This window comes from Xenia sp. Carnegie-2017, unplaced genomic scaffold (assembly GCF_021976095.1).
Source record: "Xenia sp. Carnegie-2017 unplaced genomic scaffold, XeniaSp_v1 HiC_scaffold_16, whole genome shotgun sequence".
NCBI lineage: Eukaryota > Metazoa > Cnidaria > Anthozoa > Malacalcyonacea > Xeniidae > Xenia > Xenia sp. Carnegie-2017.
This window is the reverse complement of record NW_025813469.1, coordinates 13,116,398-13,142,413: the sequence shown is the minus strand read 5'-3', so window position 1 is coordinate 13,142,413 and position 26,016 is coordinate 13,116,398. Positions and strand designations below refer to the sequence as shown.

At 33.0% G+C, this 26,016-nt stretch overlaps 1 protein-coding gene across 1 annotated transcript; it reads right to left on the bottom strand.

Moving 5' to 3' along the window:
* Positions 1-7,583: 7,583 nt before the first annotated feature.
* On the bottom strand, positions 7,584-18,930 carry LOC124436112 (NLR family CARD domain-containing protein 3-like). The gene is made up of 8 exons (XM_046986039.1): positions 17,078-18,930; positions 11,023-11,135; positions 10,068-10,625; positions 9,315-9,410; positions 9,141-9,236; positions 8,110-8,192; positions 7,662-7,761; positions 7,584-7,588 (listed from the first exon to the last, which is right to left on the bottom strand). Exons 1-8 carry the CDS (start codon positions 18,928-18,930, stop codon positions 7,584-7,586), a joined length of 2,904 nt encoding a protein of 967 aa, XP_046841995.1.
* Between the last annotated feature and the right edge of the window lie 7,086 nt (positions 18,931-26,016).

Genomic DNA, 26,016 nt, shown 5'->3' with positions numbered 1-26,016 from the left:
ATCGTGAGACTCACTATTTTGATGTAAATCTCACGGTCTTGATTTTCTCGTATATCTCACGATAAATAAAATGGAAATCCTTAAAAGGTCTATAAATTTTAGTAGACATAATTATTAGTGTAGTGCCTTTGTGTTAAATCATCAGATAGTACGATCGGATCGTCTCCCTTGATCGCATTGACGAGCCATGCGGCGGCATAATGCATCAAGCTTGGTCATGCGGGTTTCAGAGTTCAGGGGAGCCTGGGCGCAGCCTGCAAGCAGCCACGCTGACGCGTGACGTGCATTTTCGGCACGTAATGTTAATTTACCAAACCAATATGGCGTCACATCAAAATGTGCAGACGAAGTCGAAGAGGACGAATCTGACGATTCAGGCGATGATAGATCTGAAGTTAGTCCAGGAGGTTGGCATGTCTGTAACTCTGTCTCCATGCTAGACGATATTTTTCTACATCAACAATGCCTTAGCAGCATTGCTGTCAAATGATACGGCCAGGATCTTCTTTTGCCTGATGAGATGATCACATCCATCACATTTCAAAGAAGAACGTGTACGAGAATCGAGAATTTCTTCAAGAGGAGGGGGTGACAAAGCATAATTAAGGAGAGACATGACACCACAAACACAACTCACAAATCAGAATGCCTTTGTTTCGTGAGTTTGGTTGTTGCTCGACTTACAGTGAATCGACAAAGGAATAGTTTGAGAAAATCGGATAGTATGTACTTAACCACGAAACATTTTAGCAATATTGCATGATGGGGTCACAAGCGAACGACCAGAAGAGACAAAACATGGTAATTTCTCCTTATCTATGAAATGTTCCATGTACTAAATGTACCAATTCGTTGGTTAAACTACAAACAAGCAGTCGTAAATAAAATTGATTTGATATTGTCAGATGATATGAGCTAAACAACCAAATACGTACTGTGATTGAGTCAAAGTATTGAAAAATATTGAAAGTTTTTAATTTTGAGGCTAGAGTGGACTTTGTTCAGTTCACTGAGTTTTTCAGACATCAGTAGCCATTTTTGCAGTGGCCATGATGACTGTGGACATGAATGATATTTAATGTAGTAGAAACGCAACCAATGACAATTCAGCAACAAATATAATTTTACTCTACAAAGTTTTAAAATAAACGATGGTTGGAATGCAAAGTTAAGTGGTTTGGAATTGGATTAAGCCATATGATTAGAGACTAAGGGTTAAGTGCAAAACTTTAATTTTTCCAAATTTACCGTCATCTATCTGTATATTGCCATTTTTGGTAGCTTTGTATTTCTTGTATTCTTGGATTTCTTATTAGAATAGGAAATTTTTAGAATAGGAAATTTTTACAGTGGCACATTTTTTCCCCTATAAATTTTTCTTCATTGAGTTTCAGTACATTAGCTTGTACTGTTGCACATTCAGTGCACCAGTGTCACACCACTAACTTGAGCCTCGTCCACAGCAATAATTTTTTTTAATTTTTTATGTGATTAGAACAAAATATATTTTAATATATATTTTACAGGACACATATTGTTAAAGATAATAACGTAATAACGTAATATTGTTTTGGCAATGTTATTCTATTTTTAAAGGGGTAGGTAAGACCCGATTTTTATTTCATGGGGACTAAAGACCCCTATCCAATCCCCCCATCCCCTTCCTACGCCTATACATGCAATAATAACCAGTTTATATGATTTTAACTCAAACAAATGTACTCAATGAGTTATAAATATAATATAATAGAGTTCTTGCATGATGTCTTTATAACGCAAAATTCATGTACGCCATTATTAGCAAATCTTTTGCCTTGTTATGTATCAATCTGAAAAATATATTTATGATTATATTATTTGAACTTTGCCTGATTTTACCACATTATTTAGAGTTATTTAAGAATGAAGTAAACAATGAAATCATGATTACGATGCTAAAGTACTCTGGTTGAAATACTGAAAAACTATTTAAATGTGCTCCATTATAATCTTTTAGCTCTTTGTCAAGATTGAGCACATGTTGGATTGGTGGAAATAAGAATTCCAGAAATATAGGTTAAACGCTGTAAATCTTGGGTGATGAGTCTGTTCATTAAGACTAATAAATATTCAACGCAAATGACAACAAGCAAACTGGCACGTGACCAAGTAGGCGAAATTTGTTTGTACATAGAGTGGGTCGTTTGAATTTTAAAATCTGTACTGATAATTTTTGTGAAAGGTCGAAGTTTGGTCTGAAAACAGAACAAAGAAAATTGAATGACTTTAGTAAAGACTTCGTTTTATGATAACTAAAACAATACAAATATTCTTAATATAATTGATATGCAGATGCTGTATGGTCGCACAAAAATTGTCTTTGTCTTCGTTTACAAACGTCCAAGCAATGAAATTTATGTGCCATTAAAAATATGTTATATTTTATTAAGTTATTCAATGGCGTTATTACTTTATTTCAATATCTGAAGTTTATTGCAAGATATTTAAGAATAAAAAACACTTCAGGAATACTTTTTGCGTACGCAAAATATCTCCACTGTTATAATCAATAAATTTAAGAAACAATTTTACTAACCTATGCCGTATGTCTCTGCCTCAAAATATTTTAGAAAAAACAAACTTCTTCAATGATAAGGCGTCAAAGGCTGAAAAGTGTCAAGAAGTTTGAGTGGTTGATATCAATCATTTACTACTTAAATTTTGTGATCCAATTGTTTCATTAATTTGAAAAAAATTGATTGTGGCGTCCAAACACAATTTTAAAGAGAAGTGAAATCCTGGTATTTTTTTTTTATTCAATTAGATTTTTAAGAGGAAATACAAAAAAGATGAAAATATAATTAAATGTAGAGAGTAGTGTAGTAGGTAAATTTTTCAAACTTGACACTTTTCTTGAGCATGTGTAAGTGTGTATAAGACACTGGCGAGTTGATATGGCATGTGATCATAAGTAATGTAAAGAAAACAGGAAACCTGTACTCAATGATAATGAAATTTTATTTATAACTTTATTTATGAACATTATTAATTGTTTGTTAACTTCCGCGGTTTGCAGCAACTATCGTAGTTTTAACAACTTATCTAAATTCAGGCGGGGATCCAGCAGAAAAACTGACTGTGGCGCAGTTCATAATTAACGATTTAATGGGGAGAGAAGGTAAATATTTCTTCACAAAATTTTTTAGTTGGAACCTCAAAACATTGTTACTTGTATAAACAAAATAAGTTTGGAAAGTGTGTTTTGAAATAATCGTCTCCAGGCACTTTTACTGGTTTTGCACAATGTAATAAAATGATTTTTAAAGGATGGGAATTTCGATACACAAAACAAGAGAAGCGCATCACAACAAAGCTTAACATACGGACTGCCATTATGATAATCTCTTTAACTTATTTTAAAGTAATCCGGACTTCCCTACAGTATCATATAACAAGATTAAGTAGATAGTATGCCTGAACAGCAAAATGAAGTGACTGAGGCAAGTATGAATATCAAGGATATAACTGAAATGAGTAATTCTTAGCCACATTCTCCACTTTTCAGAAACTGCAGTAATTTTTATAGCATTTTATAAGAATTTTCAAAGGAGTTTGAAACAGGTGAGCTGCATCATTATGTCCCAGGCAAATGCAATTTTAAATGAAATGAACACTCTAATTACATGGACTGGATGTTATAATAATAACTAGAATTTAATTTTGTAATGTTAGACAATTCAAGACTGGTGAGGTATCTGAAGTAAGCAAACAGACACTCTTTCCAAGCAAATGTAAGAGAACATGCACTGAAGAGACCACACCCACTAGCTAATGTACAAAAAGGCATTTAGTATTTAGGACTCAATGACTATTTCGTGAAAATTTGTTCATTATTTATAAACAAATGTTTGAGTAGAATGTCAGCTTTCATGTACTGCAATGTAATTTTGTTCTTATCTTTAAAAAAAACACACTTAAATTATACTATATCTGAAAAAGAATTTTTCTTGTGTGAGATTTAAGAAAATAGCTACCTGAAGATGTTTCCTTTTCAAAGTGCTCTTTTCTTTATTTTCATGTACGTAAAATTTTTATGCTTTATCAAATAACTACTTATTGACTAAAACAAATCGTAATAAGATCAAAAAGGAAAGCCAAAATGCTGTAAATTTGCTTATATAAAAATTGAGCTTTGACCATCATAGTTATAGTTGCAATACTACGGGCAGCTGAATTTGAGACTATAAATCATGGAATTGTTTAAATAAGCAACTAAGTATGACTCTGAGGACTTGGGAGACATAATGATTCGTGAACAACATTATTTTGTTTCGTCCCCCTTAACTAGGGGCCAGTTATTTAAATAGCAACTTCATTAGCAGTAGGTTAACATATAATGCAATGAAACTTTGTCTGCATGAGGTTTGTCAGCATGAGGACGTATGGAGGGAAATGGCAGGTAGAATTGAGCAACATGCACATGAATGAAAACACCATAAACTTGAACTTTAATTAACGATTGGTCATTGTATAGAACCTTATAATAAAGTAAAATATTTCATTTCACATTCAACCAACAATAAATTAATGAGCAGAAAACTTTGTTTAAATGATAACAGTTTTTAAGAAAAAGTTTATGTATCACTAACATTGCAAATGCTGCCGTATGGATATTGAAAAACAAATAGCCAATTAGTACGTATATTTTAATCCCAGCTGTCAAAAGCAAATTTAATATATGTGGTTTAAACATTCATACCAAACAGGAACATTATGTATGGCTATTTTAAATTTCAATAAGAGCTGTATTTTATAAATTTCCGATGTTTGCAGTATGTTATCGCCAGTAGAGCTTATACACCACAGCTTTTCTTGGCTGGTTATTTCCTTCCAATCACATTGTTGATACAACAGACACTGAAATATTTTTGCTTAGAATTTCTAGTTGTGATTATAAAGTTTCCCATTGCTTTCCAATAACACCAATCTTTTTACATTCTTCTATCAAACAGTGAACAGAAATAGCAATAGCTTTTGGCTTGTGATTTTATAATCCTGTGAAGAAGATAAGTATCGAAGATTTGAAGTTTATAGTTTATCACTTGTGTTGCGCAATCAAAATCTATCCACCTTGGCTCACGTGACTACAGCTCGCTCTGTGATTGGTTTGCAGCCCTGCACCGTGGCTGAAGATTACTATATTTAGCAGCAACTGCGAAACTTTTTACATTTTGACCGTGGCAAGTTAAAGCTGTGATCGCAGCTTCGAAGATACGAACCTTTTCCGAGCAAACTCGGTAAAATTCGGCATGCTTTCGCCAGTTTAACAGCTCAGCGTTTAACCGTAAAATTTTACAAAAAGGCAAGAGGTTTATTTTGAAGTTTTCGTGCTTTTTTCAAAAACCATATCAAAAAGACAGTAAATTATAAAAAATATAAATCTAATTTCTTCAATTAAAGACACATTGTTGGTCAATTTGCTGTATTTCAAGTAAATACAGCAGAATTCATAATCTTATTCATAAAATATAATCTCAAAAGTTTGAAAATTCTAACCGTGGCTCGAGCCACTTTCATACAGTCTGGATCCGCGCCTGAAATTAACTATTTTTCAACACTGCAAATACTTGAGATTCGCAATAAAATACAATGCTACATACATTTCAAAATGCTTTAATTCAGTTAATCATTTATATAGTATGTTGAAATGAGTTTTTTATGATCAATGTAAATGTTTACTGGCAAAAACGTAATACAAAGTTCAATGCATATAATGTCTTTACCGCCTTTTCATGGATTACTATTTTACTGATTGTCGCTTGTCAATCTTCAGGAAAAATAAAACCAGATCTCATACTGACATAACCAGCACGATTATACAGTTTTGCCACAAAACAAGTTCTTTTAAACATCCTGCTAACCAGAAGATTTCCAAAGTGAAAAGACTTTAGAATCAACATTGCAAAAATACACTTGCATACTAGCCACGTCTCTGAGTCAAACACATTCGTTATATTGTTGAGTTAATTATAACTTGAAAACATCTATTTATTTAACATCTATTCATATGTTCTGGCGGACATTTGTTTCTGCAAAAAATTTAAACTTAGAAAAAGAAACTTCAGAAACATTGGAGGTTTTCAAACTTGTTTTTCATATTTATAGAGCACTAATTCTGCAAGGATAGCATGCTGGCCAAAGATAACAAATTGATACAAACAAACAAAAACAAAAACACATTTCCATCGCTGTAACAATGTATCAAATAATTTGATTAAAATATTTCTTAGGTAGAACATTGATTCAGCATTGAATGCTATGCAAAGACCATAAATTGATATAAAACAAGTGCTTTTACACCCAAAAAGGACAATTCAATTAATTTTATCAAAATATGATTACTGGCTGTTTTCACTGTAAGGTCAAATATATATTCTTTAAGCATGCTTAATGTAATTATAAAATTAATTTATATAATAAACAGTTGAATTTATATCTAATGTCAGTATGTTTATCATTCCCACTTTTCAAAGCTTTAAGATACTTCGCACCTTACTTTGTTATTTTAATTTGACCAATAAACAGTTTAATATCTTTACAATTCTCACTTTTCAAAGCATTACTAAGAGATTTTGCACCTTTATGACCTATATCGTTATTTTCTATAGACAATTTAATAAGTTTACAATTCTCAGTTTTCAAAGCTTCACTAAGAGATTTTGCACCTTCATCACCTATCTTGTTAGAAGAAAGATCCAATTCAGTAAGTTTACAATTCTCACTTCTCAAAGCTTCACTAAGAGATTTTGCACCTCCATCACCTATATTGTTATCAGAAAGAGAAAATTTACTAAATATACAATTCTCACTTTTTAAAGCTTCACTAAGAGATTTTGCACCTTCATCACCTATACTGTTATGATAAAGAGACAATTTAGTAAATTTACAATTCTCAGTTTTCAAAGCTTCACTAAGAGATTTTGCACCTTCATCACCTATCTTGTTAGAAGAAAGATCCAATTCAGTAAGTTTACAATTCTCACTTCTCAAAGCTTCACTAAGAGATATTGCACCTCCATCACCTATATTGTTATCAGAAAGAGAAAATTTACTAAATTTACAATTCTCACTTTTTAAAGCTTCACTAAGAGATTTTGCACCTTCATCACCTATACTGTTATGATAAAGAGACAATTTAGTAAGCTTACAATTCTCACTTTTCAAAGCTTCACTAAGAGCTTTTGCACCTTTATCACCTATACTGTTATGAGAAAGATCCAATTCAGTAAGTTTACAATTCTCACTTTTCAAAGCTTCACTAAGAGATTTTGCACCTTCATCACCTATACTGTTATGATAAAGAGACAATTTAGTAAGTTTACAATTTTCACTTTTCAAAGCTTCACTAAGAGATTTTGCACCTTCATCACCTATACTGTTATGAGAAAGATCCAATTCAGTAAGCTTACAATTCTCACTTTTCAAAGCTTCACTAAGAGATTTTGCACCTTCATCACCTATCTTGTTATGAGAAAGACCCATTTCAGTAAGTTTACAATTCTCACTTTTCAAAGCTTCACTAAGAGATTTTGCACCTTCATCACCTATACTGTTATGATAAAGAGACAATTTAGTAAGTTTACAATTTTCACTTTTCAAAGCTTCACTAAGAGATTTTGCACCTTCATCACCTATACTGTTATGAGAAAGATCCAATTCAGTAAGCTTACAGTTCTCACTTTTAAAAGCTTCACTAAGAGATTTTGCACCTTCATCACCTATCTTGTTAAGAGAAAGACCCATTTCAGTAAGTTTACAATTCTCACTTTTTAAAGCTTCACTAAGAGATTTTGCACCTTCATCACATATATTGTTACCAAGAAGAACCATATCAGTAAGCTTACAATTCTCCCTTTTCAAAGCTTCACTAAGAAATTTTGCACCTTCATCACCTATTTTGTTAAAAGAAAGATCAAATTCAGTAAGCTTACAATTCTTACTTTTCAAAGCTTCACTAAGAGATTTTGCACCTCCATCACCTATCTTGTTACTATCAAGAGATAATTCCGTAAGTTTACAATTCTCACTTTTCAAAGCTTCACTAAGAGATTTTGCACCCTCATCACCTACTTTGTTTCTATTAAGAGCCAATTCAGTAAGCTTACAATTCTCCCTTTTCAAAGCTTCACTAAGAAATTTTGCACCCTCATCACCTATATTGTTCAAAGAAAGAGCCAATTCAGTAAGTTTACAATTCTCCCTTTTCAAAGCTTCACTAAGAAATTTTGCACCTTCATCACCTATTTTGTTAAAAGAAAGAGCCAATTCAGTAAGTTTACAATTCTCCCTTTTCAAAGCTTCACTAAAAAATTTTGCACCCTCCTCACCTATTTTGTTAAAAGAAAGAGCCAATTCAGTAAGTTTACAATTCTCACTTTTTAAAGCTTCGCTAAGAGATTTTGCACCCTCATTACCCAAATTGCCATCATGTAGATATAATTTAGTGAGGCTACAATTCTCACTTTTCAAAGCTTCAATAAGAGATTTTGCACCCTCATCACTTGTTTTGTTAAAAGAAAGAGCCAATTCAGTAAGTTTACAATTCTCACTTTTCAAAGCTTCGCCAAGAGATTTTGCACCCTCATGACCCAAATTGCTATCACATAGATATAATTTAGTGAGGCTACAATTCTCACTTTTCAAAGCTTCACTAAGAGATTTTGCACCCTCATCACTTGTTTTGTTAAAAGAAAGAGCCAATTCAGTAAGTTTACAATTCTCACTTTTCAAAGCTTCGCTATAAGATTTGGCACCTTCATCACCCAAATTGCTATATTTTAGATTCAATTCAGTGAGTTTACAATTCTCACTTTTTAAAGCTTCACTAAGAGATTTTGCACCCTCTTCACCTATATTGTTAAAAGAAAGAGCCAATTCAGTAAGTTTACAATTCTCCCTTTTCAAAGCTTCACTAAGAAATTTTGCACCTTCATCACCTATACTGTTATGAGAAAGATCCAATTCAGTAAACTTACAATTCTCACTTTTTAAAGCTTCACTAAGAGATTTTGCACCTCCATCACCTATCTTGTTAGAAGAAAGAGAAAATTTACTAAATTTACAATTCTCACTTTTTAAAGCTTCACTAAGAGATTTTGCACCTTCATCACCTATATTGTTACCACAAAGAGCCATATCAGTAAGCTTACAATTCTCCCTTTTCAAAGCTTCACTAAGAAATTTCGCACCCTCATCACCTATTTTGTTATAAGAAAGAGCCAATTCAGTAAGTTTACAATTCTCACTTTTTAAAGCTTCGCTAAGAGATTTTGCACCCTCATGACCCAAATTGTTTTCACCTAGATCTAATTTAGTAAGGCTACAATTCTCACTTTTCAAAGCTTCACTAAGAGATTTTGCACCCTCATCACCTGTTTTGTTAAAAGAAAGAGCCAATTCAGTAAGTTTACAATTCTCACTTTTCAAAGCTTCGCTAAGAGATTTGGCACCTTCATCACCCAATTTGCTATATATTAGATTCAATTCAGTGAGTTTACAATTCTCACTTTTCAAAGCTTCACTAAGAGATTTTGCACCCTCTTCACCTATATTGTTAAACGAAAGAGCCAATTCAGTAAGTTTACAATTCTCACTTTTCAAAGCTTCACTAAGAGATTTTGCACCTTCATAACCTATATTGTTGTAATTAAGAGACAATTTAGTAAGTTTACAATTCTCACTTTTCAAAGCTTCACTAAGTGATTTTGCACCCTCAGGACCCAAATTGTTTTCACTTAGTTTAAATTCAGTGAGGTTACAATTCTCACTTTTCAAAGCTTCACTAAGAGATTTTGCACCCTCTTCACCTATATTGTTAAACGAAAGAGCCAATTCAGTAAGTTTACAATTCTCACTTTTCAAAGCTTCACTAAGAGATTTTGCACCTTTAGCACCTATTTTGTTATAATTAAGAGACAATTTAGTAAGTTTACAATTCTCACTTTTTAAAGCTTCGCTAAGAGATTTTGCACTCTCATGACCCAAATTGTTATTCCTTAGATTCAATTCAGTAAGGTTACAATTCTCACTTTTCAAAGCTTCGCTAAGAGATTTTGCACCCTCGTGACCCAAATTGTTATCCCTTAGATTAAATTCAGTGAGGTTACAATTCTCACTTTTCAAAGCTTCACTAAGAGCTTTTGCACCCTCATCACCTATTTTGCTAAAAGAAAGATCCAATTCAGTAAGCTTACAATTCTCACTTTTCAAAGCTTCACTAAGATACTTGGCACCTTCATCTTCTATTTTAGCATTACTAACATCCAGTTTAATAAGTTTACAATTCTTACTTTTTAAAGCTTCACTCAAACATTTAGCCTCTTCCGCAGTTAGAAAGCTTTGAAGAATAAAGAGTTCAGCGTATTTACAATTCTTACTTTTTAAAGCTTTTCTAAGTGATTCTGTATTTTTATTGGCATAACTGTGAAAGTGAACATCAAGTTCAGTAAGTTTACAATTTTGACTTTTTAAAGCTTCAGCAAAAGATTTAGCACTTTGTTTACTTATATTGTTACCACAAATCTTTAATTTAGTAAGTTTACAGTTCTCATTTTTCGTAGCTTGAATAAGTAAATTAGCACCTTGATCTTTAAGTTTATTAAAACGAATATCCAATTCAGTAGTTTACAATTTTACTTTTAAAGCTTCACTAAGATATTTAGCACCTTCTTCACCTATATTGTTTTTCTAATTTCCAATTCACTAAGTTTACAATTTTCACTTTTTAAAGCTTCACTAAGATGTTTTGATATATCATTAACAGACAGGAATTAATTTTCAAAGAAAATACATTGCATGCTGTTGCATTTGTCAAATATTTTGACAATCTAACGACGCTATGATTATCAGGAAATTGGCATGAAAAAAACGCGAGTTTTCTTAATTGTCGGCATTCAGAGAGAAAATCAAAGAAGGCGTTTGAATCAAGAGGCGTGAAAGAAACGTTATCAATGGATATTGTTTCAGAAAAATTATTTGACTCGCAAGCTGATCTCATCTCATCGTCGTCTTGTAATTCGTAAAAGCACTTCATTCCAAGAAAACCAAGTGCTTTATTACCCTCAGAGAAAAATAAATGTGACATCCAACTTTCTAACCTGTAATTATAAAAATATCGTATTGTGAAACTTTTAAGAGTTTGGTTTAATTTGTTTAAAAAAATAAAGCCCTTCAGAAAAGCATCTTGACATGAGAAGTTTTTGTAAAACAACTATGGTAACAATAGCTAGCTATAATCTTTTAGTCGCAAATTAAAATAAATCAGATAATGCACACAACGTTTACCAAAGCCAAGTGCAAATTAATATTACATGAAAGTAAAAACTCCTTGCTGCTTCTCAGAACAACCAGTTCAGTTGCGTTGGCAGCGTGATAGTTGACTGGAAGAGGTTAGAGAGGTCAAAATTTATTTAGGCATGTTTTAATTAGTTAATTCGCCAAAAACTTTCATTAAAAAACAAATTATATCTGTATGTCATGTATGTACTAAAATGGGCCTCACAGCGCCACGGAGCAAGTTTATAAGAAGCAAAATATTTGTAATTTTACTTTAACAGTAGAACCTGTATTAAGCGGCACCGTATTAAGCTGTCACCTTGTGTTAAGCGGTTATATGGCAAAGTTTCCTGGTGCAAATACTATTAAAGTGACCTTTGTTAAACGTTCATCTCTATTAAACGGATGCGGTCACCTTTTCCAATGTGCTAAGCTTATTTTTTTGTTTTTTTTTGCACTTGTATTAAACGGTCAGGTTAAGTAGGTACACCCCATAATAAAATATATAATTAAATATTTTTGTTGGAACATATCACTTATATTTTATACATGTCTTTATGTTGTATTTATCTTCCATAAAATGAATCAAAAGATCCAACAATATTTTCTGTTTGTGTGGACAAATACACCAGCAATTTAATGTTTCTTACGTCCCTTCAGCCATTGACAAAAAAACCTATCTCCAAAAAAGGGATATAGGCACGGAATATATAGGTTATAAACACCTTCTCTGTTGACACATGCTTGCCAATGATTATTTTTCAGCAGTTTGAGCCGTGACATTTTTATGTATACTATTTTTAATTTCTAGTTAAAACTAAGAAAAAAAGTGCTTTATATAGTGTTGTTAATTGGCATGTTAACGAACAATACCGATTGGTCAACTTTAGTTTGTTAAATGTTACACGTAGCCCGTTTGGTGACTTTCCTAAAGAACTATAATAAACGGTCAACTTGCAATAAGTGGTCAACCTGTATTAAACGGTCACACGAGAAATCCCCATTTGTGACTGCTTAAAACAGGTTCTACTGTATATAGATGTAAAAGAGATTATTTGTCATGTAAAATTATAGCTACTTTTATCTGGATCGTTTTGCAGGAATCTCTATACACAAAACTTTCTACGACGTTTGTCTCTCTTTCAAAAGCCTTTTTGTTTAAAACTCATTTTCGAAATATGTGTAATTGCATATAGTTGTAATTGTTGTAATTAAATGTGATATTTACCCATAAGTACAAAGATCATTCCCTGTTCTCAACGCCGATATTAAAAAACAACACGTACATGCGTTAGCCTACCTTAGTGTTCTTAATGGCAATATTTAGTCGACAACTTTTTTTCATGCACAAAGAAGGCCTATTATGCTTTGGTGTTAACGCGTATAATATCGATTGAAATAAAAAGGGAGAATGAGGTTTGGGTCCGGCTAAATTTTTTAGTGTGCGAAATATTTGTTCAGTGAATTTTGTTCGAAAATTTTGTACATGCTTCTACCTTGAATATCAACTCAAACTTAACAAAATAACATGAGCCCCAAGGCAGCCAATGGGCATAATGGCGAAAATTCTGAGCCTACAAGCAACTTTTTAGAAATTGCTCAATTTGTCTATGATTTAGATCATTATTTGTTTTAAAATACAATTATCCACTACTAACATCATGATTTTGTTGACTAAAAATTCTGATAATTTTTCCTTTTTTAAAGCTTAAGTTTCTTAACTCCATATTGCCAGGCTTTTAGCAATATGTGTTTCCTAGGCATGCTGCGTAGCCCCAAATTTAAGAAAAACAGCCAATTAAGTAAGTATCGTTCACCATTTCAATTAAAAATGCTACTAAACTGTTAGTTTTATGCACATACAACGCTTACAAAATATGATTACCACTTGATGTAAAATGCCGGAAATTACACTTCCGAGACGTTGAAAAAAAAATTTTCCAGGTGAGTATGTCCCCAGACCTTCCAAGGTTGCTAAAGCTTTTGGCGTTTCTTGAATTACGTTCCAGAAGTCCTAGTTCAGTCCCTGCTGGGTAGCAAGTAATTTCTATGTGTTGATTAGAATAATTAAATTTGTTGTCGATTGCTATTACCGATTAGCGTTCCCAAATCAATGGTTTTACGTCAATGATTGCTTTTTCTGCGATTAACTTACAATTACAACTGTATGGGAACAACGCTTTACACAAAAAAAATCGGTGTTTTTTTGTATATATATATGACATGATAGGTTTAAAGAAAGTGTTATTGACATACTCATTAATATACGAGGTTTGAGTAAAACGTTTGTGGATGAAGATCGTCCCGGTTCGTAGAGTTCTGAGAAGGACTGTTGGTATTGATGTAGACTGACGTTTCGACAACCTTAGCGGTAGTCATCTTAAGAGTCAAGTGTGGAGTAAACGTCAGGATAGCCGTTTTTGTTATCTGGTTCTTACGTCATCGTATTGTGTGTACATAAATTGTTTTGCAGTGTGTGTTTCAATTGTGTATTGTTAACGTGGATTAGTCTAAAGTTATTAGTTAGTTGCTTCTTTTTGTTTTGTGAATGAGCCGTTTGTAAGGAGCCGGTAGTTATTGTGATCTATTCAGGGGTTTTTGTGTTAAGTTGGTCTACCAACTTTCTAATGTATGCCGTTGTCTATAGTCAGTGCTGTAAGTAATACATTTAGATCACAACAATTACCGGCACCTTAGAAATGACTCACTCACAAAACAAACAAACAAGCAACTAACTCATAACTTTAGACTGATCCACAAAACAGAACACAATTGAAACCCACACACCCACATTTCCTGTACACAAATTACGACGCTGTAAAAACCAGATAATAAATACGCCTAACCTGACGTTTTAACACGATACTTGAAGAGTGTTTCTACAACTAAGTTTTAATTTAAAGTTATTTTGGCCCAGTCTTGTTTGTTCTTCACTTTATCGCTCGTCAGACGTGGTGAAGCTGCCAATTTTTATCGAGTTTTGCATCCATCTTGTATCATGATCAAGCTAAACTCTCCTGATTTGAATTGAGTTTACCTCCCAAAATTGGGCAGAATTTGTTCTTATTTATTTTTAAAGATGAAGGAAAGTTTAGAACAGAGTTGTGTTAAAATTGAATGCAGTGCCATGCAAAGTTAGTGAGAACTACGGTATATGCTGTATAATATAAATAACTATTAAACTACTTGCCTGCTCAATTTGACTGACTGTATAGTGTAGACAATTATAATGGGTTTGGAAAGTTGGATTTATGCAAACAGTTGTAAATTACTACTTTGCGTTTCTGTAAGTGAAGTATTTATTGTTATAGTAAACAGGCTACTACTTCAAAACCAAGATAAAAGAAGTGTGTTGAACAATGTGCTAAGATTTGCTCCTACCTTGAAATTTTTGTTCAACAATAGCTTATGATTATATCATTAATATGCATGAAAAATTAAACATATTGTTGTCTTATCTCACCAAATCCATACTTGGTATGATTCCAGCTGATCCACAAATTCACATCGGATACATTGGTTACAATGAAGTTGAATGTAGTAAAAGCAAAAATAATTGGCTTAGAAATACTGTGTGTCTTATGAAGAATTAGTACAAATCAATAAAAGAATTCTCTAAACAAATTTAAATTGCTCATGGTCAAGCAACCTAGTCAGAGAAGCAAAGTCTGTCTTCAACATGTGACATTTCCAATTATGTTTAGTTCTTTGTACAAAATACTATTTTTGAGAAACTTGATTTGTAAGTCTTTCATTAATATTTTTTTAGCAAGAGATAAAAGAAACAAATTCAAAGGCGTGATGGAAAATACAAAGATTTATCAAGTTGTTTATCATTTTATTCCCAATTGTTAGTTTGTACATATAAATAATTAGTATTTGTAGCTGTAAGTTGTTCAAGCAAACAGAAGAGTAGTAGTGCTTAAAAGGGTTAGCATTTTTGAAAAATTATATCTTGTTTATGACATACATTACACAATTCCAAAAGACTGTAAGTAATACACAATAATATCTATAGAACTTGATAAATTTCTTCGCCTACACTGTCAATTAATTATTTTGCCTTCATGCAGCAATAGACAGAGTGTTTTTGTCAGAGAAACCAATGCACTTCAGTTTCCAAATTTGTAATTTCAATGGAAAATTAATGTAGTTCTGTTCAGTAATAGACCCAATGTTCTGCCAAGCAGTTTACAAAATACAAATTTCCAACCAACATATAATGGTGTTTTGAATTTTTTTCTTTTTTGTAGCTCTTCTAGTTCAACATACTTTCTTTATGAGTTTTCAGTAGATTTATCAGGTAATGACAATACACTTATGATACTTATCCATGGTAAATTTCAGTTGACTTATGTCGTAGGACAGAAGCAAACATTTTCTTGCTTCCTTAGGAGCATTTTAACACAGATTTATCCATTTGAGCAAGAAAAATAGTTGCACCAAACTGTTTACAAACAGTCAAACGCATGCACAGAAGCATGAAAAAAAGTATAAGCTTGACGAGATTGATTGACAGGTCTACTAATGAATGCCGTTTGATTTTCACTTTTAAAAGGTTAAAATGTCATAAAATAACTTAAATGTTACGGCCAATATATGCGTTTCTCTACCGTCGATTTTCTTTATTTTGATGTGTGTGTGTGCTGTGTTTTTCACGCAATGCTGAAGCATTATTTTCACATGGTATGCTGTCGGTATCGTAATTGTTTTTTTTCTCACTTGTTCTCGTTCATATAAACAGTATTAGAAATCAGGAGGGAGTGAATATTGAAAAAAATTATTAAAGTGGAAGTTTTGACCAACAAAATCCGCCATTACCGCCATGTTTTTGACCACGGGGTCCAGGCCCCTTTTCCCCTCCAGGTCTTATAGAACTCAATTGTCGTCGCCTGCAAATTTTGAGTAAGTTAAAGGCACGCGTAAGCTTTAACTCAGCCCATTGAAGTAAATATATCTGTAATGCTAACTCCATTGAGTTCTATAATAACTGGAGCGGCTATCTCAAGAGCGGCTTTGAATATTGTATGACGCCAACAAAATGGAGGATTTTGTCCTATGCCGCTGAGATTTACCGAAATTGACAGCTTTTTTGAAAATTCCGCAATTTTCCACTCCCAAATACACAAAATGCATATTTTTATTTCGGATTCGGCAAGCAATTTTTTGATGAAAATCAAGGTAAAAACCTTAAATTCAAAATTTGTGTTTTAAGTTATAGCTTACAGCTGTTGGCTTGTTGCTGTTGTTCATTTTGAAACTATTTCAAAAATAGTCCTACACTTTTGGAACGTAGTGTTTGGAGAATCCACTAGATTTGTTTTCTCATTAGCAGATTTTTTCACTTAATGTTTTAACGTAAGGTTTATTTTATGGGCTTTATATGTATGTATCTTAGTGTGCATTATGCTGAAGTCTTTTATTTGCTGATTAAATAACTTCCCAGTGCATCCAAATACTCTAATGAAGTGCAACAACTCAGGGATCTACATTGGTCTACATCCGCAAACATGCAAAAACCATGTTGAAGTATACAACTAACGCTCAAAAGAAATAATTTCTTCCAAACTCTACGCGACAGTCTAGTTTAAAACTTATCGAGGAGGCGTTACTTCAATATTTGCTCATCTGCCTGGCAAAATTAATGTTAAGAATTTGGTGATGATGAATTAACTTAGAAAAAATACATCTAGTCACATACAATATGAAGATACAATCAAACATTTTCAATGATACAAATGCTCATTGATCATAAGTTTAATACCTCTCTAGAATAACGCTGATATCTTTTCCCTTCTCTTTCTTTTCACTTCCAACCAAACCAGCAGCAAATTCGATTACCAAATGCCATTTAGGATCTTCAACATGATCATCCAAAAACTTTCCAATGTTTTGCCAATCGTCAACAATATACCACGCTGCAAAAAACTCTTGAAGAGTCAAATGAAGAAAACAGTAAAGATGGCGTTCATCATCATAAATCTTATTGAAAATGCCACAGTTTTCCAGATTTTTAAAGTTACTGTTACTTTTTCTTTCAAAAATCAGGCGTCCGTCTTTAAGCCCTTCCATGGCAACATATTTTATTTCTTGTAGATCTTTATCAAGCTCGGATGGTAAAGGAATTCTCAAGTAATCCTTTTCTGTAGTCTTGCCCCTGAGAAGGGGATGGCTTTGCCATAGTAAAACTTTAATTGCTCTATCGTACAATTCAGTGATAGTCTTTGGACTATAGTTTTCATCATCTGCAAAACATTCCTTTAAGGTCATACAAACAATTTTAGTGTTAATAGGGATGTAACAAAAGCTGCGAAGTTCAAGAGAAATTTCAATCTTATTTAGAATACGGTCAGTGATATTCCTATCTTCATGACAAAACTTTTCCACGAATTCTTTTATCTCATCCTCAAACAAGCCCAAGATTTCAACTGTCCTTGCGAATTCCATATCTCGAAATTTATGTTCAGCTGTGGGTCGTGATGTAATAAGAACAGTAACATCAGGCAATAGTTTACCTTCAACAAGCATACTTAAGTGTGTAATGACGGCCCTTTTATCATTAGGGGACCCTGAGTCGTCAGTTCGAAGATCTCCATTATCTAAAGGCAATTCATCAAGACCGTCGACGACAAGAACAGTTCTTTCAGGATTTAACATTACAAATTCGTAAATATCTGAAAACTGTTCAAATGAAAATCCAACGCAACTCTTTAACATTTTTTCAAAAGTAATGTACTTCTCTTTAATCGCACGACATTGCAATAAAATGACCAACTTATCGCGCCAAAAGTCGTCTTCATTTGTCTTCCATTCATGAATAAGTTTTTTCGTCAACATAGTTTTACCAATTCCTGGCCTTCCAATGACTAAAATGGAGCTAGGATACGACTTGCTATTTGGAATTGACTTAAAAATGTCAGTTGCTCTTGTGAGTTTTTTCGCATTTTCATTAAGTTTGAAATGACTATGAAGGATCTCGTGCCTTTTATACGTTTCTGGGTAAGCCTTACTTAATTGTCTTTCTGCTTGCATTATGACGTTGACATAAATATCTTTAAGATTTTGGACAGGCATTTGTGCATTGCCTACGTTATCGTGGATATTAAATAATTTGTTCAAGTGAAGTTTATTTTTTATTTCTTCTATCCAATTTCGAAGTTCTGCACGTTTTTGGAGTATGTATACCGTGAAAAACTCCTTATCTGATGTGAAAAAATTATCATTACGTGCCTTATTTAATAGGTATATTAGCTGACATATCGTCATTATTATCGATAAAACATCAACAGCTACAACAAATTTAATCCACCATTCACTGTTACCATCGCGAATTTCACAGTTAACAAATGTCTCGTTATATGGAAAAAGAATTGTACTGTTGAACGAAGAGTTTTCGTTTGTTGTTGGACGCCACGAACAAGAATATTCAATGGGAAACATGCCTGGAAACAGTACTGTAACAAATCTAGACAACCCGATCACGCGTACAGTCAAATAAATGATGTAATAATTAAATGCCCAAGAACTAGTTGCAACCTTTCTGACTTCACTGCTTCTTTCTGACAAGAACTTATCAAAGTTTTTAAGTCGATTGCTCACAGACAGTCCACAGATCATACCCCAAAAAAAGAGAAAAAAGAAATTAAAGGACACCACATATATATTATCCCAAGTTTCATATTGGTATTGTCTCAAACATCTTGATTCAATATTCTTTATGAGAGAAATTTCTTGGAATTTTGAAATCATCTTGTCATTACAAGTAAAAGAAGTTTGACGATCAAATGTTTTCGAAATTCCAGGAGCGATGATTGTAAATGTGAAATAGATATAGAGCAGTATTTGTTCAAACCAGGGAAAACAATTCAGTGGTATGGCTCTGAAAATAGCATCCATTTTCGTATCCTTTAAAAAATGGATGAAATAGACATGACTAATTTAGTTTCAACAATCCCCGTATAGACATAGACCACATTTGTAAGAGCATAAACTGCAGTATGAAATAATACACACCATTATTTGTGGCTTCAGTTAGCTCCACACAGTTTGGCTTCCAGATTGTATATATGAACAATTTCAGCCTATATTATAGCAAAAATGTATAATTTGGTTGCAATATTTAGTAGCTATGAAAAAAATCCAGTACATGCAAGAAACAACAATAGTAATAATACTATAATAAAAATTTTAAATTTTAGCAGGTCAATCTTGTAAGTTTAAAAAGTATAGCTGTTTTTATTAGAACAACTGCATTCAAATTATTTCAGTGAAATAAAAAAATTACTAGAATTTATGCGATAGAGTTCCATAATAAAAAACATTTAGGATGTCCAAAAGGTTAAAAGATAAAAAATACGATAGTATACACTAAAAAATTACAAATTAGTTTAGATTATAATATAAATCATACTTAAAAATAATTTACGCTCGTCCTTGAATCTTAGTAAAGGTATGTAAAGGTATTTCTCTTCTATAGCTGTATGAAAGTTAATTACTTTAGCAGTTTCGCAATATAAATGTTCCGGAAGATATTAGGATTATTTAGAAGAATTTTAAAAATCAGTTCGATAAGGGTAACTAATGGGTTTTGTTTTCCATAGCACCACTTTTAATAAATTTTGTAAAAGCTTAAAAAAATCTTGAAAAGCTTAAGTCACATAACGTACATTGATTTAGTTATACGATATCCTAAAATACCTATGATCTGTTTCTAAAATACTTATTTTAGAATATTGTGAACTCAAGCAAATAATTAAAGAAATACGAAGACAAATGTGGCGTCAGTTATAAAAGATCTGTAGTTTGCAAACAAAACGTCACAGAACGTCGAACATACAAAAGTTTTGATGTTTTTGTCGTCGCTCACTGGCATGGCCTTTCTATATAATTTTTATTCTGTGAAAACGTGTTTTACTGATGACGTCATAACTTATTAACATGGCCACTTGAAAAGTTGGCACATTAGGTCCGTATTCAGCAATAAAATTAACTAACTTTTAGCGAACTGAAAATATTTATTTATACATCAAACTAAATCTAGCATTGTGGATTTTTAGTTACAGAAAAAAAAGAGGCGATCAAACACTTTGAACAAGGCAGATGGTCAATCCGTTTGTACTCCTGATGATGACCTCGTGTACCTGTGGATTTACCCGAGAAACGTCACGATGATGCACACCATGTTCATGAGAGTGAAAAGCTCACAACTCAATTGTCTGAATGTTCATATGAGTCCATGCCTTCATTGTTTATTAACATCATTTACCTTGATGTGGCCACCTCGTTCTGACTGGCTGATAATGAGGATGAAACAAGTATTGAATGCGTAATTACTGTGCATATGTGTAGATTATCACACAAATCTACACTTTGTGCAGATTCAACATACTCTTTATCTACAAGAGGACCGATTTTAAGAGACTGAACTGCTAACTTTTCTCAAAAAATTCCCTGAAGAATTGTACCAAAGGGTCTTTGTTGACAGCTTCACTTGCCAAGGTGATGGGAGCATGCTACAAATATCTACGCTATCCTTGAATGAGTTTGAACAGACTCCCACTGCGTATAATTTTATAAATCTTAAATTCACAAATTGAAAATGACATGAAATGCGGTAGAGTTATTAAACTTTCATAACTTTTCGTCAAAATTATAAGTAGTATACAGAATGCAAGAAGTTCTGATACAAAATTTGTCTGCGGAATCATGTGTTTAACCCTTTAAGTCCCAAGTTTATTTTAGAGAAAAACAGAAATAGCGAACAATAACAAAATAAAGTTATAATAAAAGCTAACATTTACTAAATTACATACAAATCATATATCAATTTAAAGCTAATATAATGAAGAATTTAATTGTAGTGTTCAAAATAGGATTAAAGTCGTTTCCATGGCGACACAAGGTGTCAATTACCGAAGTGATAATATTTTCAAACTAAAACATTCAATGTAAAGATAAAGTTCTCGGAATATTCTTTAGCTGTAATTGCTTACTACTGCTAACAAAAAAGCCTGTATGATAAGCTTTCAGATGATGTATAACTTTTCTTATTTAGATACTAGAAAGCTCAAATAATTGGAAAATTGCAATTGTACTGTGCCAGCAAATATAGCAATAAAATGAGAAATAATTTCAAAACTATCTATGAGCTTGAACAAACTTATAACTTATAAGTTGCACTAACTTAGGGTTTTATTGCATAAAGTGTGTAATTTTTAATACCATGCTTATATTTACCAACAACTCTGTCGGAAAAAACTACTGCCTGGAGTGGAAAATTTTAGAGCAAGGTGCTACAAATAGTCCCACGTCGCAGTCTTCACAGAAATAGGAGGTCCTTTTCGGTTTTTCTTTTGTGGAACATACTTTGCACCTTCTTTCCTTAGTCTTTCCTTTGCTGTTGGATGGAAGTATGCTGGGAAAATGTATATCCCGAAATCTAGCAGGCGATTCAATAGCTGGTCGAACAGCATGTGTCCGAGAAGAAAACTCCCCAATAAGAAGTTTGGAGACTTCTAGGCGGAAATTCTTTGAACTCCTCATGTTATGGTTTGATGACAGCCTTTCCAGGATGTGACTGTTTACAATGCATCTGTGCAGTAGTTCAAGAAATATTCTCAGCCACCATTTCTTCCACCTACAGTTGATACCATAATATGATTTCATCTGGTCATTCCCGCCAACTCCACCCATTGTATGATACAATGATATTTGAACATCATCTGTATTGCCATCCTTCTTTCATCGCTTTACTGGAATTGTAGCAGTATCAGATGGTATTGCTTGAGATGAAGCCATATTCACAACACGGTTGTCCATCCATGTTACCGCAGTAATGGGTCCTTTGAATCGAAAAACAGATTGCCCTTCCGAAGACAATCCTTCTGGAAGAATAGTAGCAGGACCAACATCTTGTGTAAAAGCACCACGTTGTATTTCTCCCTCGTATTCATCGTTCGATCATTTAGTGTTCGAAAAGTTGTATGCCAGTATTTTGCCAGACTGAGCGACCGTTTCCTCTTCCTCATCAGTTTCAATTAGGTCGACATCATGTACGTTGCTGAGGATTTCTACTTGTTCATCTTGCACAGAAGACAGAACTTCAACATCAGGTTTCGATAAGGCAGAAAGCTCGCAATCAATATCCGAGCACACTCCATCATAAGAAATACCATAATCTTGCTCTAGGACGTCTACAACTTCGTTGAATGTCACGCTGTTGGGTTTATCCGCCATTGTTTATGTCTTGCCAAAACAAAATTTAAATCGGCAAGATCAAAAACTTCACAAAAAATCGCTCAAAACGAGTTTCGTAGACAAACTATACATCAAAATGCTCGCAAACACCTTAATTGAATGGTGAACTTTAAAGCGCATGTCCGGCTTTTGTTTATGAGTTAGCTGGGCAAAAGAAGCGCTGTCACATGCATTGAGTTCTATAAGACCTGGAGGGGAAACGTAAACAAAATTACTATAAATTATCAGCGCGCGGCCGCGTGGTCAAAAACATGGCGGATTTTGGTTGTCAAAGTCAGCGGAAAGACGCGGGCTCATAAAATGAAATTTTTTTCGCCCACCCGGATTTGACAACCACAATAGCGATTATATAAAATATCAATGCCAAACACAAAAAACTTTTAGAAATTTTATCTTTAAAACTTGTTGCAAACTTGTTTGGTAGACGGATGCTGAAGTAATGCCAGAAAAGGAAACATTTCATGATACCGGTAAGCAACGTAAGATTGTTTACCATTTAAAGTGTTCAGTGTTTTGTTTTAAGTCAATACTTGAAGTGTGATTGTATATATTTTGTGAATGTTTTTACTCCTAAGTTATAATTTAAGTTATGTTTATCCATTCTTCTTTGTTCTTTACTTAATCGCTTGCTAGACGAGGCAAAGCAACCAGTTCTTATCGAGATATGCATATCTTAAAACTCCTTGTTTCAACTGAGTTGAAATGGAGGATTTTTTCATGATATTTTTCTGAAAATATGAAGCAAATATTAAGGACAGAGCTGTATTGAAATCAAATGCAGTGCAAGATTAATTAATGAGCTCTTTGGTACATGTCGTACAATAAAAAAATACCTGTATTAAACAGCTAGCCTGGACAATTTGACAGATTATGGACAATCATGATGATGGTGTGTAATGGTTTGCTTTATGCTAAAAGTTTTATAAATGCCATCTGGTGTTTCTGTAAATGAATTGTTTGTTACACAGTGTAGTAAACAGGTTAGTACATCAAAATCAAGATAAAACTACTTTGTTCAATAATGTGCCAAATTTTGCTCCTACCTTGAAATATTTGCTCAAGCAAAGCTTATCATGACATGCATGAAACATTAAATACAGTACTGCATCATCTGACAAAGTCCATATGTTTTCAATTCCAGGTGATTAAAATTCACATAAGATGCATTGGTTGCAATGAAGTTGAATGTGGAAGAAGCAAAATTGATGACAAAGAACTTTTATGTCTTTTGAAGAATTACGATATCATTTAAAAGAATAAGAGTAGCAATCTAGTAAAAGAAGCCACATCTGCCTTCAACATGAGACTTTTCCAATTATGTATAGTTATTTTGTACAAAATACTATTTTAGATAAACTTGATTTTTAAGTCATTTACTGATATTTTACCAAAAGACAAAAGAAAAATTCAAGGCATAATGTAAAATTCAAAAATTTGTCAAGTTGTTTGAACCTAGAAAAATTAGTATAGGTAACTGTAATTTGTAAGGACACAAGAGAAAAGTAGTGCAAGAAGGTTAGCATTTTGAGAATTAATAAGTTCTTGACATACATTACACAAGGCCATAATATTATAAATAATGTCTGTATAATAACAATTATACAACATGCTAAATATCTTCACCTACATTATAATTATTTAAACAGGTTTGCCTTCATGCAGCAATAAGAAAAGTGTTATGTCAGAGAAACCAATGCACTTTAATTTAAAAATCGTATTTTCAATGGGAAATTAATGTAGTTCTGTTCAATAGTAGATCCATGGTTGTCAATGACAATCCAGTTACTAATATCTTGGCTCAAAACAGAACCAGCAACATGATTATAGAATTTTTGAATTTCGTTCTTTTGCTCTCCTAGTTCGAGATATTTTCTTCATAAGTTCTCAGTAGATTTATCAGAATATCATAATACCTTATAAGACACCCAGAATCAATCCTACCAAAAAACTCAAAAAATACATACCTACTTATAATATATTTCCAGTCGACTTAAGTCGTAGGGGTAAGCTAACTTTTCTAACTCCTTTTGGACATTTTAACTAATATTTACCCATCTATTCAAGAAAGACAGTTGCACGAAGCTGTTAAAAAATAGTCAAAAACACAAGTATTGCGCATGGGATTATGCATTAAAGCTTAACGACACATTGACAGTGTAAAGAATGCCGTTTGATATTTATTTCTAACATAGCTAAAGCATTACTTGACAACATATACGCTATTTTACAGTAGATTTACCTCATTTAAATGTGTGTGTCTATTTCACAAAAATCTGAAGCATTATTTTCAATATTTTATGCTTACGGTATCGTGGTTGTTTTCGCTGGTTGTCATTGATATAAGCAGTAATAGAGTTCCGGATTCGGGAGGGAGCGAATGTTAAAAATTTTTCTCAAAGTGGAAGTTTTGACAACCAAAATCCGCCATTACCGCCATGTTTTTGACCACGGGGTCCAGGCCCCTTTGCCCCTCCAGGTCTTATAGAGCTCAATGGTCACATGGTGCCCGATATATCGGACACTGGGACTTAAAGGGTTAATTAGCTACAATTATTCATCATCCACCAAAATGTATTAGTTTTAGCAATTAAAAGTGAACATACAACAAATATCTATGCTATTCTAGAATTACTATGAAAAGAATCTTACTGTTCAATGATTTGATATCCTTCACAAAATAGTTGTAAACATTGTGATATTAGATGTATTCAGGATATGAGCTTTCGCCCATATTTATTACGCCACGTGTAAATTCAATATGTGATTTAAATGAAGTCATGGCAAAGCAAAGTCACCATGAAAATGTGAAGATGTGAAACAAGAGTTTACGCTGACAACATGTATGGAAATATTTATCGAATTACGTGCAAGGTTCACACACGTAACTTAAACAAAATCACATTTGGCTATTGTTACTTGGTTTATTTATTAGCTACATTTGGCCGGTATTTATAGTATTTCCCAATATTTGGTGAATATTTTTGTTTTATTTAGTAAATTTCATAAAAGCACAAGTACAAATCAAGAAAATAAGAAACAATTTCTCTCACCTATGTCCGATCCTTTTTGTCTGTACGTTTAGGAATAGGTGGGACTTGAAATTCTTTACCAAACACAGGCTTCTTTCAAATCTCACTATGTAGCGGAAATGATAAAAGCAAAGAAAACAGGATCTTGTTATACTCTATGGCTTAGTTCAAACGGCGAACTTCTCATGTGCCGTGCCAAATTATTATTAAGTTCGGCAGAGCACGGCAAAATAGGAATTTGATTCAAACGTCGATTTTAATTCAGTCGAACTTAATTCCTTCATATGACCTTTCGTTCCTTTACGTCAGCGTTTATACAACGCGCATGCTCAAATAAATAGCGGGATTTTCAATATGGCGAAAACAAAAATAGCACAAAGACAGATCATTTTTATGCGACATATGCTAGAGCGTGCCA

Excerpts from the sequence above, each read along its gene's own strand:
- LOC124436112 (XM_046986039.1), bottom strand. The coding sequence starts at position 18,930 with ATGATCTGTGGACTGTCTGTGAGCAATCGACTTAAAAACTTTGATAAG. Across the intron at positions 11,136-17,077 it reads ATCAGCGTTATTCTAGAGAG|GTTAGAAAGTTGGATGTCAC; the intron begins GTATTAAACTTA and ends TTATAATTACAG. Across the intron at positions 9,411-10,067 it reads TCTTAGCGAAGCTTTGAAAA|GTGATGAGGGTGCAAAATCT; the intron begins GTGAGAATTGTA and ends TTAACAAAACAG.